Source organism: Dioszegia hungarica, assembly GCF_025882075.1.
Source record: "Dioszegia hungarica strain PDD-24b-2 chromosome Unknown MKK02contig_6, whole genome shotgun sequence".
Taxonomy (NCBI): Eukaryota; Fungi; Basidiomycota; class Tremellomycetes; order Tremellales; family Bulleribasidiaceae; genus Dioszegia; species Dioszegia hungarica.
In genome coordinates, this window is record NW_026515768.1 from 1733923 (window position 1) to 1753300 (window position 19378).

General features: G+C 58.2%; 7 protein-coding genes across 7 annotated transcripts; 3 read left to right on the forward strand and 4 right to left on the reverse strand.

Moving 5' to 3' along the window:
- Nucleotides 1-133: 133 nt before the first annotated feature.
- On the forward strand, nucleotides 134-1671 carry MKK02DRAFT_22641 (WD40-repeat-containing domain protein; the record flags this gene model as incomplete). The annotated part of the gene is made up of 8 exons (XM_053086602.1): nucleotides 134-182; nucleotides 244-273; nucleotides 343-425; nucleotides 482-766; nucleotides 818-1075; nucleotides 1138-1416; nucleotides 1474-1537; nucleotides 1595-1671. 8 exons carry the CDS (start codon nucleotides 134-136, stop codon nucleotides 1669-1671), a joined length of 1125 nt encoding a protein of 374 aa, XP_052948231.1.
- Nucleotides 1672-1893: 222 nt separating this feature from the next.
- MKK02DRAFT_31891 (uncharacterized protein) lies at nucleotides 1894-3119 on the reverse strand (the record flags this gene model as incomplete). Its single annotated transcript, XM_053088396.1, has 4 exons — nucleotides 1894-2124; nucleotides 2176-2256; nucleotides 2318-2514; nucleotides 2582-3119. The coding sequence occupies 4 exons, from the start codon at nucleotides 3117-3119 to the stop codon at nucleotides 1894-1896; spliced, it is 1047 nt and encodes a 348-aa protein (XP_052948232.1).
- Nucleotides 3120-3671: 552 nt separating this feature from the next.
- On the reverse strand, nucleotides 3672-5273 carry MKK02DRAFT_42848 (uncharacterized protein; the record flags this gene model as incomplete). Its single annotated transcript, XM_053092182.1, has 2 exons — nucleotides 3672-4705; nucleotides 4799-5273. 2 exons carry the CDS (start codon nucleotides 5271-5273, stop codon nucleotides 3672-3674), a joined length of 1509 nt encoding a protein of 502 aa, XP_052948233.1.
- Nucleotides 5274-6678: 1405 nt separating this feature from the next.
- MKK02DRAFT_31894 (uncharacterized protein) lies at nucleotides 6679-8936 on the forward strand (the record flags this gene model as incomplete). Its single annotated transcript, XM_053088397.1, has 9 exons — nucleotides 6679-6735; nucleotides 6789-6977; nucleotides 7026-7099; nucleotides 7180-7256; nucleotides 7336-7455; nucleotides 7519-7559; nucleotides 7621-7671; nucleotides 7721-8155; nucleotides 8211-8936. The coding sequence occupies 9 exons, from the start codon at nucleotides 6679-6681 to the stop codon at nucleotides 8934-8936; spliced, it is 1770 nt and encodes a 589-aa protein (XP_052948234.1).
- Nucleotides 8937-9368: 432 nt separating this feature from the next.
- Nucleotides 9369-11331, forward strand: MKK02DRAFT_36181 (FBP aldolase IIA; the record flags this gene model as incomplete). The annotated part of the gene is made up of 9 exons (XM_053089365.1): nucleotides 9369-9401; nucleotides 9486-9545; nucleotides 9602-9613; nucleotides 9744-9949; nucleotides 10014-10124; nucleotides 10175-10263; nucleotides 10322-10595; nucleotides 10977-11076; nucleotides 11131-11331. The coding sequence occupies 9 exons, from the start codon at nucleotides 9369-9371 to the stop codon at nucleotides 11329-11331; spliced, it is 1086 nt and encodes a 361-aa protein (XP_052948235.1).
- Nucleotides 11332-11562: 231 nt separating this feature from the next.
- MKK02DRAFT_22429 (uncharacterized protein) lies at nucleotides 11563-14012 on the reverse strand (the record flags this gene model as incomplete). Its single annotated transcript, XM_053086564.1, has 7 exons — nucleotides 11563-11731; nucleotides 11840-11951; nucleotides 12006-12045; nucleotides 12098-12418; nucleotides 12602-13261; nucleotides 13326-13744; nucleotides 13922-14012. The coding sequence occupies 7 exons, from the start codon at nucleotides 14010-14012 to the stop codon at nucleotides 11563-11565; spliced, it is 1812 nt and encodes a 603-aa protein (XP_052948236.1).
- A 680-nt stretch (nucleotides 14013-14692) lies between these two features.
- Nucleotides 14693-19294, reverse strand: MKK02DRAFT_42852 (uncharacterized protein; the record flags this gene model as incomplete). The annotated part of the gene is made up of 8 exons (XM_053092183.1): nucleotides 14693-15211; nucleotides 15260-15613; nucleotides 15673-15862; nucleotides 15915-16438; nucleotides 16498-17559; nucleotides 17621-17699; nucleotides 17800-17928; nucleotides 18054-19294. 8 exons carry the CDS (start codon nucleotides 19292-19294, stop codon nucleotides 14693-14695), a joined length of 4098 nt encoding a protein of 1365 aa, XP_052948237.1.
- Between the last annotated feature and the right edge of the window lie 84 nt (nucleotides 19295-19378).

The following is a 19378-nucleotide window of genomic DNA, read 5'->3' on the forward strand; positions in this document are numbered from 1 at the left end:
GGCGCCACGTCATCTGATATCGCCGGGCGATATAACCCCGTTAGCTGTGGGGTCTCCGCGTTCCTCACTCTTCGCCTACATTCATCAACAACCTATACTTCAGCCCTATACAGCTCACTGACAGAAAGGCAGCATGATACAGACGAACCTTTTAGCTCATGGCCACTCGGACCTTGTCACGCGTGAGCTTTGAAACTGGGCCGATCGGGACGATATACGCCAAAACAGCAGCTGACTCTGCAGACGTCGTGTATGATTTCTACGGCGAGAGACGTGAGCCGCTTCATCGTGCTTCTGCAGCTCGTACAATCATACTCAACTCAGTACTGACTTGGCTCACAGTAGCGACATGCTCGGCAGACCAGCGGATAAAGCTGTTCCGCCGGTCCAACGAGGGTTCGTGGGACCTCGAGACTGAGTGGAAGGTGCGTTCGCAACGCTCTGCTGCCCGAGTCGTATGTACGCTGACAGCTGCCAACAGGCACATGACGCGCCGATCCTCCACCTCTCTTTCGCCCACCCACTACACGGCTACCTCCTCGCCTCGTGCTCGCATGACCGTACCGTCCGGATATGGGAGGAGCCCTCTTCCTCTTCCTCTTCCTCCGCCTCCCCGTCCGCCGCACTGCAGTCGGCTACGGCGTCAGCATCAGCGCTCGCTAACAAGGAGGGGAGATGGATGGAGAAGGGAGTCTTGAGCGGGATGAAGGGGAGTGTGAGGGATGTGGAGTTTGGGCCGGCTGATCCAGGATTGGGGTTGCGGGTGGTAAGCTAGCGATCACCCTCGCATACCCCAGAGGCATATCTGATCGCCCAGGCGTCTATATCCACCGACTCTCATTTACGGATCCATCTCTCACTCGACCCATCTTTGACAGACTGGTCATTGGCCCATGACGTCCACGTTCCCTCACTACCTGTCCCAGGCGCAAACGAGGATGGCTCGAATGACGATAATGCAGGCGGTACCACCACTGCCGAGCTGGCGACGGGCGGATGGGGTTTGAGTTGGTGCAAAGAGAAATGGTGGGGAAGCGTATTGGCTTGTTTCGCAGGAACCGCTCCTGGCGTCAAGGTGAGTTCAGGCCAAAGCTGTTCAAAGCGCCCTCATTGCCAGTGCACAGCTGATACCCTCAGATAATATCTCTCGATCCCACACCTACCACCCTCTTACACCTCCTGCCGCCATCATCCTCTTCTTCGACGGCATCCCCCCTCACCACTCTATCCTGGGCGCCCAACTGCGGGAGATCATATCATCACTTGGCGACTGGCGCGCGGGACGGTTCCGTCAGGATATGGAAGGTGACCCCGCCTAATCCGGATGACGAGGTTGGAGGGGGAGGGAGGGGCTCGAGCTGGAAAGGAGAGGTGGTGGCTGAGTTCGCAAGGGGTGCGAGGATTGGAATGGTCGATGTGAGTACTGCTCCTCCTAGATGTCGAGACCGACAGGAGAGCGGGCTGACGACATAGTGGAACGCTACGGGTACTGTATTGACTACGAGCGATGATGATGGGATGATCAGGATATACAAGCGTAAGCTGGTCCATACTCTTCCGAATTTCGAACGAGTCGCGATCTGACTTTCTGTAGAAACGTATGCGAAAGAGTGGAAATTGATGGGCAAGATGACTGCCGAGGAGCAGAGCGATGAGGTGAATGGCCGTTAATAATCTAGTCGATGTGCAAGCTTAAGCTACAAGCTCAGAGTCGCTTCCTGTGTCATCTGCGAATCGCGACCGTGTCTGCCCTGAACCGCTAATCACTGAAATGTATGACATTGTGGCCTGACATAACCCAAAATGTCCAACTTCAAAGCCAGATCTCACTACCCTCCAATACATTAATGTCCCCTCCGCCCATACCCAGGTTCCCGCCGCTCCAGACATAGCCTAGTATCTCTCCAGCCGGATACTCCCGCTTCCAGCCTGGGTCGCGACTGCAGATAAGACAGTGATGAGCCAGCGCGGATCCGTCTGCTGTTTGGCGTAGCTAGAGCCGCCCGTTCCTCCCTCTGCGCGCCTACTGGCATCACTGGATCTGCCACCATTCCCTCCATGGAATCCTCCTCCTCCGCCTCCTCCAGCGGAGCTCGCTCCCCCTCCTCCCCCGGCGCCACCAGTCTGGCTTGGTCAGCTCACGGCTGTCTGGGGATGAGCTTCGAATGGGCTCACTGTAGCGTAAGGACTGCCCGCGTATCCGGTGTTGCCTCCCTTGAAGGTACCTCCATAGTACGGTGACTGTGAACCTCCATACTATCTCATCAGCGATGCCATCGGCGAAGCGAGAGGATGGGCAGGTAGTCGCGAGACTTACACCACTTTGGCCATCCGAGCCCTCTCCTGCGGTCATGTAGCCTGCTCCGCCGCCGCCGCCCCGGCCATCGTCTCCGCCGTCAATGCCACCTTCAGCGGTCTGAGCCGCATAGGGATCAGTGCCACCGGGACCTCCACTCCCACGAAAGTAACCCGCTCCACCTCCTCCACCTGCCGCGAGAAGGACAGCGTTGACGTCTGTACTGTCAGCTTTGTGGCCATTTCATTTTGTCTGTGCAGTACCTCAGCATGCAAAACGACTGACCTGCACCGTCCTGCGGATATTTGCCAGGGGGCGTGATCCAAAAAAACGAGCCACCCCCACCGCCAAACGAACCTTCAAACGCTGGTTCCCGAATACCCGCACAACCAATATAATATGAAAAGAGTATTCCGTTACTCCCCGTACGAATGGTGATGTTGGTATCGACCACGGCACCCAGACCGCCTACTGACCCGTAATTACTCCCAACTCCACCCTGCGCTCCAGCGATCGTGAGGCGGTACTTCCCGTCCGGAAGACCCACGAATTGTCCAGCCCCGCAAGTCTGGGTCAGGCTGATTACCTCTCGCCGCTGTATTTCGGCTCGAGCCTGTTGTTGATCCCGCTTGGACCGAGGTGCCAGTACCGGTAGACCTTGCTGGATACATTCGGCATTGGTGTGACAGGAGGGTGTAGCGACCTCAGCAGGTTGGGGATTGTCTATACTGGGGTTCCGCTTCATGAGGAAGCGGCCGTCTGCGGAGGGGATGAGAGCGACGACTGAGACCGTCAAGGCGGCGAGGAGGCGGGAGACGAGCATGGCTGCCGAGTCGACAGATTCACCCAGGAGACACAGTAAGTGAGCAGATACAGTGTGAGGGTCAAGTCAGATAAATATATCAGTGACGAGGTGGGTGAAGTTTAGGGCCTATATGGTAAAATCTGCCCGACCGGCTCGGCACACATGTGCGACATCGCTCGGGACAACGGGAGACTCGCGCGGAGTATAGAGATACGGCAAGGAACGAGGTGTACGCAGCACTCACTACATCCGAGCGCCGAAGCGCTGAGCCGGGTACATAGCGGCGGTGCCTAATGGTATACTTCAATGAAGGGCTCATTGAAGGCGCAGGAGCAGAGGAAGTGCGGGAAGGAGCCTTACGGCATTGTGTATACTTGCCGTGAATGCAGGAGTGTGGCTGATATCGCATGATCGATTTGTCCCCTATGCATATACTTTCCCCCAGCATGCTGCTGCTGCTGTATGTCATCGCAAAGGGGAGCACGGCTAAGGACGGTGGCTAAGGGGAAGCCTCAAAGCCGTAGGGAGAGCACATCCAGTCTCTACGCTGCTCAGTTCAAGATAGATGGCTCATAACTCGGGCATATCAGCCCCGATGATCCTCTTCGCTCCAATGACAGCCATCCCGACCACATCCCCGATATTCCGCCTCATCCCATCCTCATACAGCTCTACCGTCTCCTTACTCCACCCCTTCCCCTCTACCCCCTCGCCCTCCTCCTTCGCCTTACCAAGAACCAACCCCAGGAGAGCAGCATCGTGCAAAGCCGTGTTGGCGCCCTGACCGCCCGTCGGTGGCATACAGTGTATCGCATCACCGAGGACTGTCACCCGAGGATCGGTCGGCCAGGTGGCGGTGCCGCTGGTGGAAGAGGAGGTCATTCTGAGAGAGGCGGTCTGGTTGGGGTCTTGCTGCGTGAAGAGGAGACGGATAGAGGGGTGCCAGTGTTTGGTTAGGTGGAGGGCGATATCCGCCGGGGATGGATCCGAGGCGGAGGCCGAGGTAGACGCAGGAAGAGAGGACCGAAGCTCCGTCTCTGACCGCTCGAAGATCTCTTTCCGACCCGCCAGAGCCCAAAAGCTGTAGTCGGCTGGTGCGGATGGGTGATGGAACCGCATGCACTCATGGACGAGCAACAATCCGGGTTCGTCCCCTGGCGCAGACTCCGCGGTGGCGGCAGCCGTAGGATCTACGACGAAGCTGCACCCCTTGCTGAGAGTCAGATGCAGCCCTTCTTCGACGCTCGGGGAGAGAGGTGTTTTCCCGTAGATGATCCGAGTGCCTAGATCGCGGGGTATGGCGGAGTGACCGAGGAGTTGTGCGGCAACACAAGAGCGGACGCCGTCTGCGCCAACGAGGAGGGAGCCGCGGACCGAGGTACCGTCTGCAAAGTGGGCAATGACGCCTTCAGCCCCGTCAGAACCGTCGGAACGAGGGAGGGAAGCGGAAGGGGAGGAAGGGGAGGAGGCAGAGTCAGCGCCGGAGGGAAGAGTGTAGGAGGTGAAGACGGCGGAATGGGTGATGTGGTCGGCTTGAGAGCGGAGGAGGAGGTTGCGGAGGACGCGTCGGTCGACTTGATAATGCTTGTTGACGGTCTGAGGGACTGATAGTGTCTTGCTTGGGTTGGGGTTGTATACTTTTCAGATCAGTCAAGGCTCAATATCACTGTAGCTCTATCGCGAACTGCCTGACTCACCGAATGACCCCGCCCATTTCGCCCAATCACTCCACGTCCCTTCACTCCACTTCTTTCCCGCCCATCTTCCCGCCAACTCCCCTAACATGCCCCACCCTCCCGCCCCGAGCAGCCCTAGCACCCCCCTCTGAAGTACCTTCCCACTAACCGCGTCAATCCGTCCACCAATCCCGTGTCTTTCCCCGCAGCTCTGCTCGAATTCCCCGAACAAAGCCGGACCATCCCCCTCGAGCCCAAGGGCAGACTTGAGCGCGCTAGCGCCCCCATCGTCCACGCTGATCCGGTACCCCTGGGCTCGATCGTCTGTGGCTGCGTCTCGCTCGAAGAGGCGGTAAGGGATAGAGTGGGCGCGGAGCGCGTGTGCGAGTGTGAGGCCGCCGAGGCCGGAGCCGATGACAAGGATGGGAAGGGGGGTTTTGGGAAGGATAGTGACAACGCCGACGGAGCCGACTGCGGCGGAGGCGGCGGCGGCCATACTGAGAGGTCACGTGGTGAGCTGTCCGGTACAATGTCAAGTCAGACCGTTCGATAGTCCCACTGTGAGTTGGCGTCGGGGGGTGAGAAAGTGAACGTACCGGCCGTTGCGAAGCTTCAGGTTATATGAGCTGTTATATGGTGAGAGAGGTGTGCTATTTCGGGACCGCTCGCCCCAGCGACGGCTCAGCGCTCATACCTTCGGCTTCGGCATGGCGTACAGCTACCGATATCGATATCGGGCGATATCAGGGTCACGTGCGAGCATGCTGTATCAAGTTACTGCAGCAACGCGCGAGCGTGAAGCCGAGGTCAGCCGGACGCGTCTGCGGCACGGCAGCTGTCCTCCGCGGAGGAACGACCCAGCGGAGGCCGCGGAGGCAGAGGCTGGTTTCGTTTCCGCAGCTGTTTCCGCTCGTGCGAGCCTCACATCTCTAGGGAACGGTAATGCGACTCAATTTAACGGTAGTCCAGCCAGACCGTACCACCCATGCCATATCCCAAGCGAGATCTCTTAGACTGACAAGGGGACGGGAGGGGGAGCTGGTTCATCGGAGATTATCGAGTCCGACGGACACGGACGGCAGCCGGACCCGAACTTTAAAACCCCGGATCTCCGTGAGATGCCCGTTTTATTCCGGATGAGGCAATGAACCTTGTCGATCTTTCTGTCTTCCGCGGGTGTGCCTGAGTGACACCCCCCGAATGAAGAAGTTGGCCGTTCTGTCTCACTCTGCAATGCCAATTATCACCTCAGCGCACGCGCAAGATGTCTTTGCTGTTGTTTGTGAAGGGGCGTGACGCGGGAGGCGCACGATCGCGCCGCTTCCAAAGCTGCAGGTGAGAGGAAGGGTCGAAGTGTTCAGGGAGAAGAAGCTGAGAAGAAGGAAGATGGGCTGATGTTCTGGAACCGAGTCGGGAAGGCGTTTTTGGGCGCTTTAGGCGCTTAGGACGGATGCACTGATACCTCACTATCACGCGGAGTAACGTGTTTGGGCTGGCGCCCCATGACTTGGTCCCTGGATCAGCAATCAAAGCTTGGTGCAGAGTAAGTCCCGTACTCACGGAGAACAAGCTTAAGGAGGAGAGATCAGCGTCAACTTGTCAAACTGTAGATCCACCTCCACTCGTCGTCTCCCTCTCGTTCTTCTGTTGCTCATCTCTTTAGCTACACCGACCTGTAGAGACTGAGTATCACAAGCACCTTTAGCACCTCGACCGAAACGCACCGATAATTGTGCGTCGCCCTCGCTGCAGAGGCACTCACTATCTACTTTTGGGCGCTGAAGCGCTGAAAGCCTCCCCAGCGCTCGTCCGGGTCCAGACCTGAGGACTTTCATCAACCACCATTGTACTCGGCTCATCCACCTCGGCAACTTCGACTTGCTCGACCTGTCCTCGGCGTCATGGCCGACACGGGTATGCCAATTGGTGGCTTCATCCTCACCCCCGAGTTGATCCAGGTACGTAACCCACCGTTCTATCCTCTCCCTCTGTTCCTGAGCTGACGCTACAGCGCGTCCGCGATGGCTCACTGACCGGCGTTGTCCTCTCCTTCTTCCTCTGCCTGCTCGTCTGTCTCGCCTCGATATGGATCTACTGCGTCCCGTCGGCTCGACATCATCTCGACCGCGTGTCCTTCCGATTACTCCTGTGGAGCATGGGGATGGAGTTGGTGTATAATGTCACATTTATTGTACTCACCGTGAGTATCATCTGTGGAGATTGAAGGACGTGGCAATTGACCCAACAGCGGGATGGCGATTTGACTTATGATCGGACGGCTTGTAGTGCGGGCGTGTACTTTCTTCTCGCGACGTTGGGATTGTGAGTCCAGAGTCCACCTGAGCCTCATGGCGTAACAAGACTCGAGGGAGTGCTGGCGACATTCGAAGCTGACGCGACAGCTGTAATTGGATCTGCACATGTATAGGTATCAACCTCATGCTGGCCATATCATTCGGCATCAATCCCATCCAAGCGCGTGAGTCAGCCTCTTCCACGGCATCTGCGATCCCTTGGCTGCTACCTCGAAGCGGTGGGACGAGAAGCTGATGGATCAGGCTTGGAACGATGGTACATTCTCGGCTCGGTCATATTGGGCTTTGGCGTCCCGCTCGTTCCCGCCGCGCTGGGCCATTTCGGCTTGGACCCAATATACAATGTTTGCTACTTCACGCAGGGTAAGCTCTTTGCTACTCCTTGCGAACAGAAACAGCTACGCGCATTAGTAGCTGACTCTGCAGCTGATAAGGTGCTCAGAATCAGAGACTTTGTGCTGGACCTTGTACGTTTCTCGAATCCGTCAAGGATAGGAGTGCACGGTGTCCAGTTAGCTGACGATACAGTACTTTTGGCAATTGCTATCGTGCCTCGTAGCCGCTGTCTCCGTATCTACTGTGCGTACCCACCGTGACCATACTGCGTGCGACGAGAACTGACCCGCAGGTCCTCGTCACACTCTATCGGCAATCCCGAGCGACGGAACGCGCTCTCTTGCGGAACAACCTCCACATCACCTCTTCCGAGCTGCGAGAAATCACCACTGCCACCGGTACCGGAACAACCACCTTCCCTTCCACGCCGTCCGGCGTCTCACCGTCGCCCACATCCGCACCCAGCGCCAAGGGGAAGTGGTATTCCCGCTTCCTGCCCAACAGGGAGAGGCTGCCTAAATCCCGCATGCACCGGCTGGAAGATAAGCTCGCTATCATCGCCCTCAAGATATCGCTTTACCCCCTCGCCCTCATCTTTGTCAATGTGATCATCACCGCCGAGGATCTCAGTTACAGTACCCGCGGAGGACTTTTCACGGAGGGGCAGTACGCGGTTTATTGGCTGCATAACTTTCTATACGGCGGAAGAGGGATCTTCTTTGCTCTGGTGAGTTCCCGGACATTTGATTGGGAATGCCGCCGGGACAAAGGCTGACTGTCAGCTTGGGATCTTTGTGGACCCCTGCCTCCGCCTAGGCTTCCCCGCTGCCGTCCGTGCAACCTTCCGGCCCCGGCGGCGATACGCCCGACACGCAGGCGATCAGGAGCAGGGACAGACGGACTGGGACGATACTCAATCGATCACGGACTTTTTGGCGAGCACGAGTCCCGAGTTTGGCGTTGGCATTGACGAGGGGAAGGGAACATTCTCCAGCAGTCCGGGATGGTCCCTCTTCTCCCGGCGGGGCAGGCGGGAGTCGGAACGAACCGTGGGAATGGGAAGGCAGCTGGATCTGGAAGAGGCGAATGAGAAGGCGGGATTGGGCGGAGAGATGGATAGTCTGGATGAGCGGAAGGGCGTGCAGACCACCGAATCTCCATCTACGGGAATCGTCCTTCCGGAACTATCACTTGGCGCTGCGGACACGACCATTCCCCGACTATCTGTAACGATCGACTCGCCCTCCCCTCCCCAGCTCCCGGTCCGATTCTCCCATTCCATATCCCGCCCATCACGCTCGTCTATACCCCCTCGCTCGCCTGTATTCGACAGTACAAATCCGGACTGGATCGAACCATTAGCGACGGCGGTACTGGCCCGTTCGACGTCGGCGCAGTCTGTGACTCGGCGGAGCTCGGTTCCGACACTCGGAGTGGCGGAGAGAAGAAGAAGGGAGTTACAAGTCGCGGCGGAAGAGTTGTATGCTCAGGCTCAAATGAGGTTGTAGAAATAGATGTAAGACCGGAACGAATCAGAGGGTTATTTGTGGACATTTGTATGTATCTCTTGGGCAAGGCCTTGCACTGTTCTACCAGGCCGCTCGCCTGCTCCATAACTCCCCTTATGAGCATGGCTCGGACAAGTCGGAAGGCTGTTCGGCTGTTTCGGATTTAAACTCTGAAACTGGGGATGAAACACGGAGCGGCGGCAGATGGAACGTTCCGTAAATGGGAGGCTCAATTAAAAGCGGGTGTAAGTCGGGCGGTGACGAACTTTCAGATCCGCTGGGGAGGGAGACTGGTCCAACCGCAACTTTCATTCTGTACATACCAAACGTCATCTATACCCACCTTCTACACTGTAAGTCCGCAGAGGATAGGGATCCGGGGCTGAGGGGAGACTGAGCACTGTACTGACTTTTGACAGACCATCACAAAAAATGTCTGGAAAAGGAGCTCTTTCTATCGTCCCCGTATGTCCTTTCACTGGCAGCGGCATTAGAGCTGGCAGCGCCAGAAGCTGTCAGGGTGAGCTTGGGCATTCGCTGACATGCTAGGCCGGTGTCATCTACGGTGATGACGTCCGCAAGCTCTTCGAGTACGCTCGCAAGGAGAAGGTGAGCTCGTATCGCTACCGAAGGAATGGGCGGAGAAATTGAGCTGACGTCTATAGTTCGCCATCCCCGTAAGTTGACCGCAACAAGCGCCCGAGAACGCTAGCTAACCACTCTTCTTCCTTTACATAGGCCATCGTGAGTCAAAATTGCTCCAAGGAGCCAAGCCCTAAGCCTCACCCGCACCCCGCTGACCCCCAGAACGTCACCTCCTCCTCTATCGTCAACGCCTGCCTCGAGGCCGCGCGCGACATCAACTCGCCCATCATCCTCCAGCTGTCTCAGGGCGGTGCTGCCTTCTTCGGCGGTAAGGGTTTGAAGAACTCTGCCGAGAAGCAGGAGGCTTCGGTCGCTGGTGCCATTGCCGCCGCGCACTTTATCCGCGCTATCGCTCCCTCTTACGGCGTGTAAGTTGCCGACTGTCGCTTTGTGCTTGGAGCAGTAGACGCAGAGTAGCAACTGACAAGTTAGCCCCGTCGTTCTCCACACTGACCACTGCGCCAAGAAGCTCCTCCCTTGGTTCGACGGCATGCTCGATGCCGACGAGGAGTTCTTCAAGCAGACCGGCACTCCCCTTTACTCGTGAGCTCAGTCAACTGGTACTCGACCCAGATTTGAAGCTGACGTCCCAGGTCCCACATGCTCGACCTTTCCGAGGAGAGCAAGGAGGAGAACATCAAGGACTGCGTCCACTACTTCAAGCGCATGGCCAAGATGAACCGTTAGTTCCTTCTCCTGCCCTTCCTCTATCTCCTCCCGAGGTCGTCACTGATCAACAGAATGGCTCGAGATGGAGATCGGTATCACCGGTGGTGAGGAGGACGGTGTCGACAACTCAAACGTCGACAACGCCTCGCTCTACACCCAGCCCGAGGACATCTACGACGTTTTCACCGCCCTCAACGCCATTTCGCCCAACTTCTCTATCGCCGCCGCCTTCGGTAACGTCCACGGTGTCTACAAGCCCGGAAACGTCGTGCTCCGCCCCGAGATTCTCGGCAAGCACCAGGAGTACGCTGCCAAGCAGCTCAGCAACGGCGACGAGAAGCCTCTGTGAGTGTTGCTTTTCTTTGGATCTCCTCTTCTCGGCTGTTCTTGTCTGTGATAGTCCCTTCGTTCCTGGTTCTCCGCCGGGCTCTCTTTGCCCTCTCCGCCATGGCCCCCTTTTCTCCTTTCTCTAATCCCCCGCCCGCTACCTATTTGACAGTACCCCGCTTTCTTCCCCATGAAACGCGGGGCGATTCCGGTCAGCGCAGAACGAACCTTTTCAACATCGCATTAGAGCCTGCCTCTTCTATCTGCCACTCAAGGCCCCTTTCTGGGTGTCCTCCCGGCAGACCCAGTGGGGAGGGAGGTGTCAAATCGGTGTTACATCTCTTCTTCTCAGCAATCAGCTAGATATCATTGCTCGGACCACAGCTGACCATGACTTAGCTTCCTGGTCTTCCACGGTGGATCCGGTTCGTCCAAGGACGAGATCCGCGAGGCTGTCGTCAACGGTGTGGTCAAGATGAACGTCGACACCGACACTCAGGTAAGCTCAGTCCTCCGTGTATCCTCCTAGATGAACATGAGCTGACGCCGTTAGTGGGCCTACCTCACCGGTATCCGAGACTTTGTCCAGAACAAGAAGGACTACCTCCAGACCCAAGTCGGAAACCCGGACGGAGCCGACAAGCCCAACAAGAAGAACTACGACCCCCGTGTTTGGGTCCGGGAGGGTGAGAAGACGCTCTACACGCGTGTCAAGGAGGCGTGCGCGGATTTGGGCAACGACAACAGGAACTAAGGGTCCCCAGGCTACATGTCGGGGAATTTCAGTAGTGATCATTGTTGGGAAGGAAGAGTCGGATAGATGAGTAGTGTGCAACAGATGTATCCCAAAGGAGGAAATTGAGCGCCAAAGTCATTCGTACCCGCTTATTTGTCCCAAATGGCGTTTGATACTAAGCAAACCGTACTGTGTGGAGGGGGGAGGGAATCTGCTACCGTGCGATCCATAAAAATCCCTAGATTGAATTCACGACTCGTACATAACGCACACTTCGCCCGCGACGACCAAACACCCCACGATCATCGTCACGATCAGACTGACCCAATTCCACTTGGCAAACTGTTTACGGGTAATGACCATGTCTTTTTGCTTGAGGAGATGGCGCCAAAGTAGACCGGCTAGCGATGCAGGGAAGCTGCACAAGTCAGTATCGCTCACTTGGCCTGTATGAGCATGTGCAATGACTCGGAGAGGAACTGGAGAGCTCGCGGAGCGTTTGGGGGAAACTGAAAAAGGGACTTACACGAAAGAGTAGGCGCCAAAGTTGGAACCTACGGCAAGGGCAAAGACCGAGCCGTATAGCTGGCGATTGGAGACTGCGCCACTGCGGATCGAGACCCATTGTTGCAGAACGCCTATCTGCGTCAGGATCCTCCTTGCTCAACACCCGATCAGAGCGAGGGACTCACGTGAAAGCAAAACAGTAGCGCCGATGTTGGTCCCAAAAATCTATGAAGTCAGCTGTGTGCCTAGACTAATCGGAGGAGTCATGCCAGCTCACATTACACCCAATCACACTGATCATGCCCATCAACCACACACAGCCCGGTACGCCCCCGACATCCGCCCAAGCAGCCCACCAGCCGCCCCATACCCTGATCCAGCCGGTGTGCTGGAGTGACTCGACGAGCATGAACATGGCGAATGCGAAAGGTATGAGGGTGAGGGGCAGGTGCGTCACGATGTCGGTTACGGTCGGGAAGAGGCGGTGGAATATGGTTCCTCCTGCGGCTTGCGCGGGAGAGGCAGTGGTGGGGGCGGGGGATGGAGAGCGCGAGGGAGACGGAGTAGGTGAGGTCCGAGTTGCAGTAGGTTTGACGGACTTGGCGGGCGCCGCGAGGGTGTGGGCGTCATTTTCCGACGATTCTGGAGTGGGCGAGGGAGAAGCTGTGCGATTGTCACTTTCCGGCACCTTGTCCTGGCCAGACTTGATCTTCTCCGCCCCGCCATCGCCTAATACTGCCCCTCCATCCTCGTACCTCGCCTTGTCATTCGTCTTCTTGACTCCCTCCTTGCGCCCCTCTTTCCTCTTCATCAGATCATGCACCGCGTCCCTGATCAAGATCAGAATCGCCGCAGGAGCAGTCACCGTCCATACCCCCTCGACCCCCTCGAGCTTCCCTACCGCCGAAAGCGCAATCAGGCAAATGATGGTCACGAGGAACAGCCCCCCGCCTATCAAAGCGCCCCAGGGATCGTGCAGGGCATTGGCGGGATCATTTGTCGGGGGTGTGAGTTTCCGGGGAATCATCCCTTCTTTCCGGAATACGACCCATCGCAGGACCGGGAACAGCACGATGAGGGACGCGATAGTGGGCAGAGCGAGCCATGCCGAGTACGAGAGGAACGATATGCCGAATGCGGACGTCAAGACGAGGTTGGTCGGGTTGGAAGAGACCAGGAGGGCCGAGACGAGGTTGGCGGTTTGGAATTGGGTGAAGAGGTAGGCGGTGGAGTCGGGGATGGAGGCGAGCCGAGAGAAGTGAGCGAGGAAGGGCGTCCCGGAGAGGATGAGGGGGTCGTTTCCGACAATCAAACCCAGAAGGGAGAAGAAGCTGAAGAAGGAGATGTATAGTTTGCGGCCGGAGGAGGCGGATTTGGATGCGACAATAAAGGCGAGATAGCGGAGGAGATTGGTTCGGTCTAGAGATAGGGCGATGTACGCCTGAGACGTCAGCGTCGAAGTCTACAGTAGGGTGTGCCGGCTCTGAGAGGTGGGGGAGACCCACAAATGATATGAACAAAGTCATGATATCATAAGGCCTCACCCCGCCCCTACCCACAATCCCATCCCTCAACACCTCTCCATCAATACACGTCGCAGCGAGAAGCAGAATCACGCCGATGACAGGAGCAGTCTCCAGCCCAAGTGTAAAGTGCCATCTCTTGCTCAAAGCGGCGCCAGCCTGTGCTTTCTCTTGCTCGCGCTCGACGTCCCGGGCGCCTGCGGGAGAGGCAGAGGTTTCCGTTGATGCACCGGCAGTGACGACGGTCCGAGACTTCTCGTCTGGCTCGGTGGCCGCGGGAGTCTTGGTTGCTGTACTTCGAGGAGCGGCGGGCGCGCTTTTGTTTCGGTGGAAAAGCTTGGAGAGGGCGTTGGACAAGAAGTAGGGGAGTGGGATGGAGAGGGGAAAGATGACTAGTGCGTCTGCAGTGTCAGCGTGAGCTCCCATAGGCAATTAACTCAGGGGGTGCCCTATGACGCTCCAGCCCACACAAAGCCATCATGCCTGTCCTTCTCTGTAGCTTCCGTTTCCCCGCCCTGCAGCGCTCGCTGCCGCCGTAGACTTCTTTCCGTCCGGGAACACAGCGGAGCCTGACTTACTAACGACGAAGAACACAATCAGGGTGACGATACTACGCGCATCGATCTGCCTGTTGTCCACAGGGAGCTCCTGTATGCCTTCACCTGCCATCGTGGAGGGTGGGGACTAAGACACAGGCTCGTCGGTTCTGAGAGTCGGAGGGCGTCACCGGTATGGCGCGGGTTGAGCTCGACGTTGGAGCGTCGTCAGGCCAAGTTCAGATACTTGCTCCGCTATCTTTCGAGGCGGAAGGACAATGAAGACATTCCAGTGTCCCTCTGGCTCTCCCTATATACGGTGAGAGCGGTGTAGTATCGGCCAAGATGAAGCATGAAATCTGCCCAGCTCGCAGCTTCGAAGTCCGCCTTGGGCGGAGAAGTAACGTAATTTGGAACCACACACGGAGATCTCCATGACGCACGTTCTATTCCAGGCTCGTCACGCATGTACGAGTACCATGTACAGCCGCTGGTGCCAGGGCAGAGACCAGAGGCAGAGCAAGGCAGAGCACAATGAGATAGCATAGCAGACAGACCTTAATGATAAGATAGATAACCCTCAAACTATAAAGCTAAGCGTGACAATAAAGATAGAAGAAGAAAAGATGGAAATGACTGCGCTGGCTGATAAGACATTTTGGGTGAAGACAAGTTATAGCGGTCGTGGGTGTAGTCCAAAAGTAGAGAAAGAAGAGAGAATAGAGATACAGTGTCCACACCAGTCCCAGCCCCAGTTCCAGTCCCAGTCCCCAGTCCCCGCCTCGACCCGACCCGACTGTGGGCCGTGAGATCTCAAAGACCCACCATCCCCTCGCCTTCGTCACCTCCGTCCATCTCCGCCAAGTACTGCGTGAAGTCAAACGGATCGTTCCCAATCGCGTCCGGGAACGCACTGGCAAAGTCAAAGTTGAGGTCCGAAGTCGAACCAAAGTTGAGCTCCGAGTCGCCATTGAGGTCGGTGAAGTTGAGACCGGGGATCTCGCCATCGCCATCGCCATTCCCGTTGCCGTTCCCATTCCCATTGGCGCCGTGGCCGTTTCCGTTCACCATATCGGTGTCCCCGTTCTGATGTCCATTGCCATTGCCGTTCACCATGAGCTGGTGCTGGTGGTTCCGGTGTGAGTCGTTGGGCGAGGGAGGGGATCCGAGGGGTAGGAGGGTAACGTCCAATTGGGGCGTGTTAGTGGATTTAGAATCGGACGGGGAGGGGGTGGGGACGTTCGAGTGGGATTGAGAGTGAGATTCGGCGGTGATGGTGAGGGCAAGAGTACTGGGCGACGGATTGAGGGATTTTGGAGTTGGGACTTCTCTCTGCGGCAAATCAGCTCTTACCCTTCCCAAAATACGGTCAGTACTCACCAGTCCATCCTCCCTTCCGCTCTTGGGCGTCAACCCCGACTTGGGCTTTGGCGTCGTACTCCTCGCCACCCCAAGACCCGTGACCGGGCTTTGGGGCGGTAACATCGCGCCCCCCTTGCTTTGTATCCGGGTCATCTGGAGCCCATTCGCATTGCGCGGGGAGGCACCGAGGAGCTGCGCGGGCGATGCCGCGTCAATCACGGCGGTCATTTGGGGTGTCTGGGGATTGAAGGGCTGGCCGCCTTGCTGGGCAGCCTGTTGTTGCTGTTGCTGCATCGACTGCATTTGCCGGAGTTGTTGCTCCTTCAGCTTGGCTTCGTATGCCGCTTTGGCCTCTGCTTGGGCTTTGGCAACCTGGCACATCAGCTTGTGTCCTCTGTTCCTCGCCAACGCCGACGGAGGCGCAGACATACCTGCGGATCCATCATCTGACCAGGATGCGGCGTCCCAGCCTGAGATGCGTGCCCGGGCGTAGAGTACCCCATCGGTGTCTGAGAATGGGGGTACGGGCTAGGCGCCGCGGATCCAGAGTTCCGGCGCATCCTCTTGCGCCCAGGAGGCGAAGTCCGCCCCTCATCCCCATTCGCCTCGTATCCATTTGGCCTACTACATCAGCCACAGCCTCACTGATCATCAACCGCACAGAAAGACTCACCTTATACTGACACTCCTCCCGCCAGGCGTAGGCGGCTGCATCTGCATCTGCTGGGCATGCATCTGCTGCTGTGCCTGCATCTGCTGCATCGCCATCGCATGCTGCTGGGGCGTCTGCTGCTGCTGCCCCGGCTGCTGTTGCTGCTGCTGGGGATGCCCCTGGCCCTGCGCCTGCATTTGCTGCTGCTGTTGCTGCTGCTGCTGCATCTGCGCTTGGGCCTGCTGCTGAGCCTGCTGCTGAGCCTGTGCGGCCTGCTGAGCCTGCATCTGCTGTTGATGCTGCAACTGCATCTGGTGCTGCTGTTGCTGAAGCGGGTGCGGGTGGGGTTGTCCATGCGGGTGAAAGTGCTGGGGATGCTGAGGATGGGGCATTTGGCCCATATGGCCCGGATGCTGGATTTGGTGGGGGTGCGGGTGGGGCTGACCGGGGACAGGCTGACCAGGCATGACGGTCCCGTTCGGTGTCATCATCGTTCGGCGTTGATGATCAATCATGGTCGCTCTATACCGCTGCGTCAACCGATCCTATCTCTGTCAGCTATATTCTATCTCCCTTCTTGATCTCCGAAAGCACGAAGACTGACCCGATCCTCCTCTGATAGACTATGCACATCCCGCCCTCCCAATCCCAAGCTCCCCGCGACATGCTGCATCACTCCCATATTGACCGGTCCGATCCCCAGCGCGCCATACATCTGATCCGCGCTCGCCTGCAGTTGTTGCGCCTGCATCACCTGCAACTGCTGATGATGTAAAGCCTGGGCCTGGGCTTGCGCTTGCGGCGTCTGCTGCTGCTGTTGCTGTTGTTGCTGTTGCTGCATAGCCTGCGCATGCGCCATCATCTGCTGCTGCTGCGCCTGTTGCGCCGCCGCGTGCTGCTGGGGCGTCATAGGCGGTCCGTGCGTGTATCCAGGCGGGAGTGGCTGGCCCGGCTGAAGCTGGAGCTGGCCGGGCTGTGGCTGACCGGGCTGCGCAGGTATTGCTTGTTGAGGCGTCAGAGACCGCATCATTCCGGGGGGCGGAGGACGCATGTTCTTCGTATGTGGTGAGGGGAGCGCGATGGCCGGTGTATGTTGCATCATATGCGGGGAAGGGGGGATCGGGGAGTGAATATGAGACGGCCCGGCCTGTGCGTTGAGATGCTGCGGGTGTTGGGGGTGGCCGGGGTGCATCTGGGGGTGCAGAGCGTGCGGGTGGCCAGGATGGACGTACATCTGCCCAGGGGGCGGTGGGCGGCCGACGACGGGCGACTGTCCAGGCCCAGGCTGGCCCGGACCGGGCGTAGGGAATCGTTGTTGCGGTCCAGGCTGTTGGCCTTGCGCTGCTGCAGCAGCCGCGGCGGCTTGCTGATGATGTTGCTGTTGTTGCTGCATGAGGACATGCTGCGCCGCTGCTTGTTGCTGATGTACCTGCTGCTGCTGGAGCTGCTGCTGCATCATCTGCTGTTGTCCCGGGGTTGGCTGTGGTTGGCCCGGCTGGCCCGGATGTCCCCGCTGTTGCTGTTGCGCCATGAGCATAGCCTGCTGTTGCTGCTGCGTCATCGGTGGACGCGCTTGCATGCCGGGATGGCCGTTCGGCTGGCCAGGCGGGAACATCGCTCCAGGACCGAGGGATTGCGCGCGTATACCTTTCAGGCGGTTCATGACCTGCCGCCATCAGCTATCTTCCTTTCTGGCCATCCGGTTCCCAGCTCTAGCGGATACTCACATCGGTATATCCCTGGATGTTCATCGCCACCTGAGCCCCCTTGCCAGCAGTAAAAGCATCCCATGAGACACACCACCACCTGGTTTGATCAGCTTCGTTCTCATTCCCCATTCCTCCTTGCCCATACCCCGCAGCCTCATGCTCCCCCGCTACCTGCTGCGCAAAAGTTCAAGACTTACTCTCGCAACAGCCCATCCTGCATGTTTATCGGAACAGGCTGATTTTCTAGCCTAGCCTCGGCGTTGAGTTGAGCAGCGGCGCTCGCAAACCCATTTTTGACAAGATAGTCGTAGATGTACAATTTCAACCTATAGAGTCAGCTCAGGCCCCTACACTCATTCCGACGCCCCAATCCCCCTTCGGACTCTGCCCTTGCGCCGCATCATTCGACCCCTTCTCCTAAGACATCGAGAATACCTCAAACCAAACTCACAATGTATCATTGTCCCACTGCCGCATCTGCTGTACGCTCCCCGCACTACCGTCTCTAGCCATCAGATACGCTTGTTCCTGCTGCGATCCCGGTCCGCCCTGTTGCTGTATTCCATTCGGGCCCGGCTGGGGCTGTTGCTGCTGCTGTGGTGTTTGCTGCTGCTGTTGTTGCTGTGGTCCACCAGGAGTAGGCGCTTGACCCTGCTGCGACGGCGTATGCTGCATCTGTTGACCCCCTTGCCCCTGCCCCTGAGACTGTGCTTGGGCTTGCGCCTGTGCCTGGGCCTGTGCCTGGGCCGCCTGCTGCTGCTGTTGCTGCTGCTGCATGGCCTGATATGCCTGTCCCGCCGGTCCAGGTCCCGCCGCGGCCTGCTGCTGTGGCTGACCCGGCCGCCCGTGCCCGATAGCCTGTACCTGCCCTTGCCGTATTTGTGCCGGGGACGGTCCCGGTCCTCCGCCGGGCGCAGGCGCCCCGCCTGGCTGAGGCGGCTGAGGCTGTGGTGGATGTGGATACGAGTGAGGGTGGATCGCGCCGTTCCCCGATGGGAAGCCCTGGTGCGCCATGTGCGGAGAAGGGGAGGGATGGGGTTGAGAGTGGTGCGGTGATGGTGGGATTTGGCCGTTTTGTTGGGATGATCCGGGAGGTCCAGGTGTTCCTCGTTGCGCTTGTTGCTGAGCCTGTGCTTGGGCCTGAGCTTGGGCTTGGGCTTGCGCCTGAGCTTGCGCCTGTGCCTGGGCCTGGGCTTGAGCTTGCATCTGCTGCTGCTGTTGCTGCGACATCTGCTGCTGAGGCGGCTGCCCCTGCTGCTGCTGCTGTTGCTGGGCCATCTGCATCCGCTGCTGATGCTGTTGCTGGATCTGCAGAGCCTGCGCAGACGACATCGGTACCCCCTGCTGTTGCTGCTGCTGTTGCTGCGCCTGCTGCTGTTGCGCCTGCTGCTGAGCGAGCTGCTGCGCCTGCTGGGGCGTCATCTGGGCGGGTGGGCGTACGCCGTTGGGGACTGGCGGGGGAGCGTAGGGATGTGAGTATCCGCCCATCTGAACAGGGACGGGTATCCCTATTCCAGACGAAGAGGCCGAGGAGGGGGTGGAGCCGGGTTGCTGATGTTGCTGTGGGGGAGGCTGGATGGGGGTGGGTGCGGCGGAGGGAGGGCCGTTTTGCATAAGGTATGGCTGGTGTGGGTGTTGGTGGGGGTGCGTGTGGGCGCCGAGGTGGATGGGTTGCGGATGGGGTACCGCCATGGCCTACAAGTCAGCTGTGGGCCTGGCAACAGAGGTGGAAATGACGGTACTGGAACGGACGAAGTGAGGTCGGCGATAGGGTGA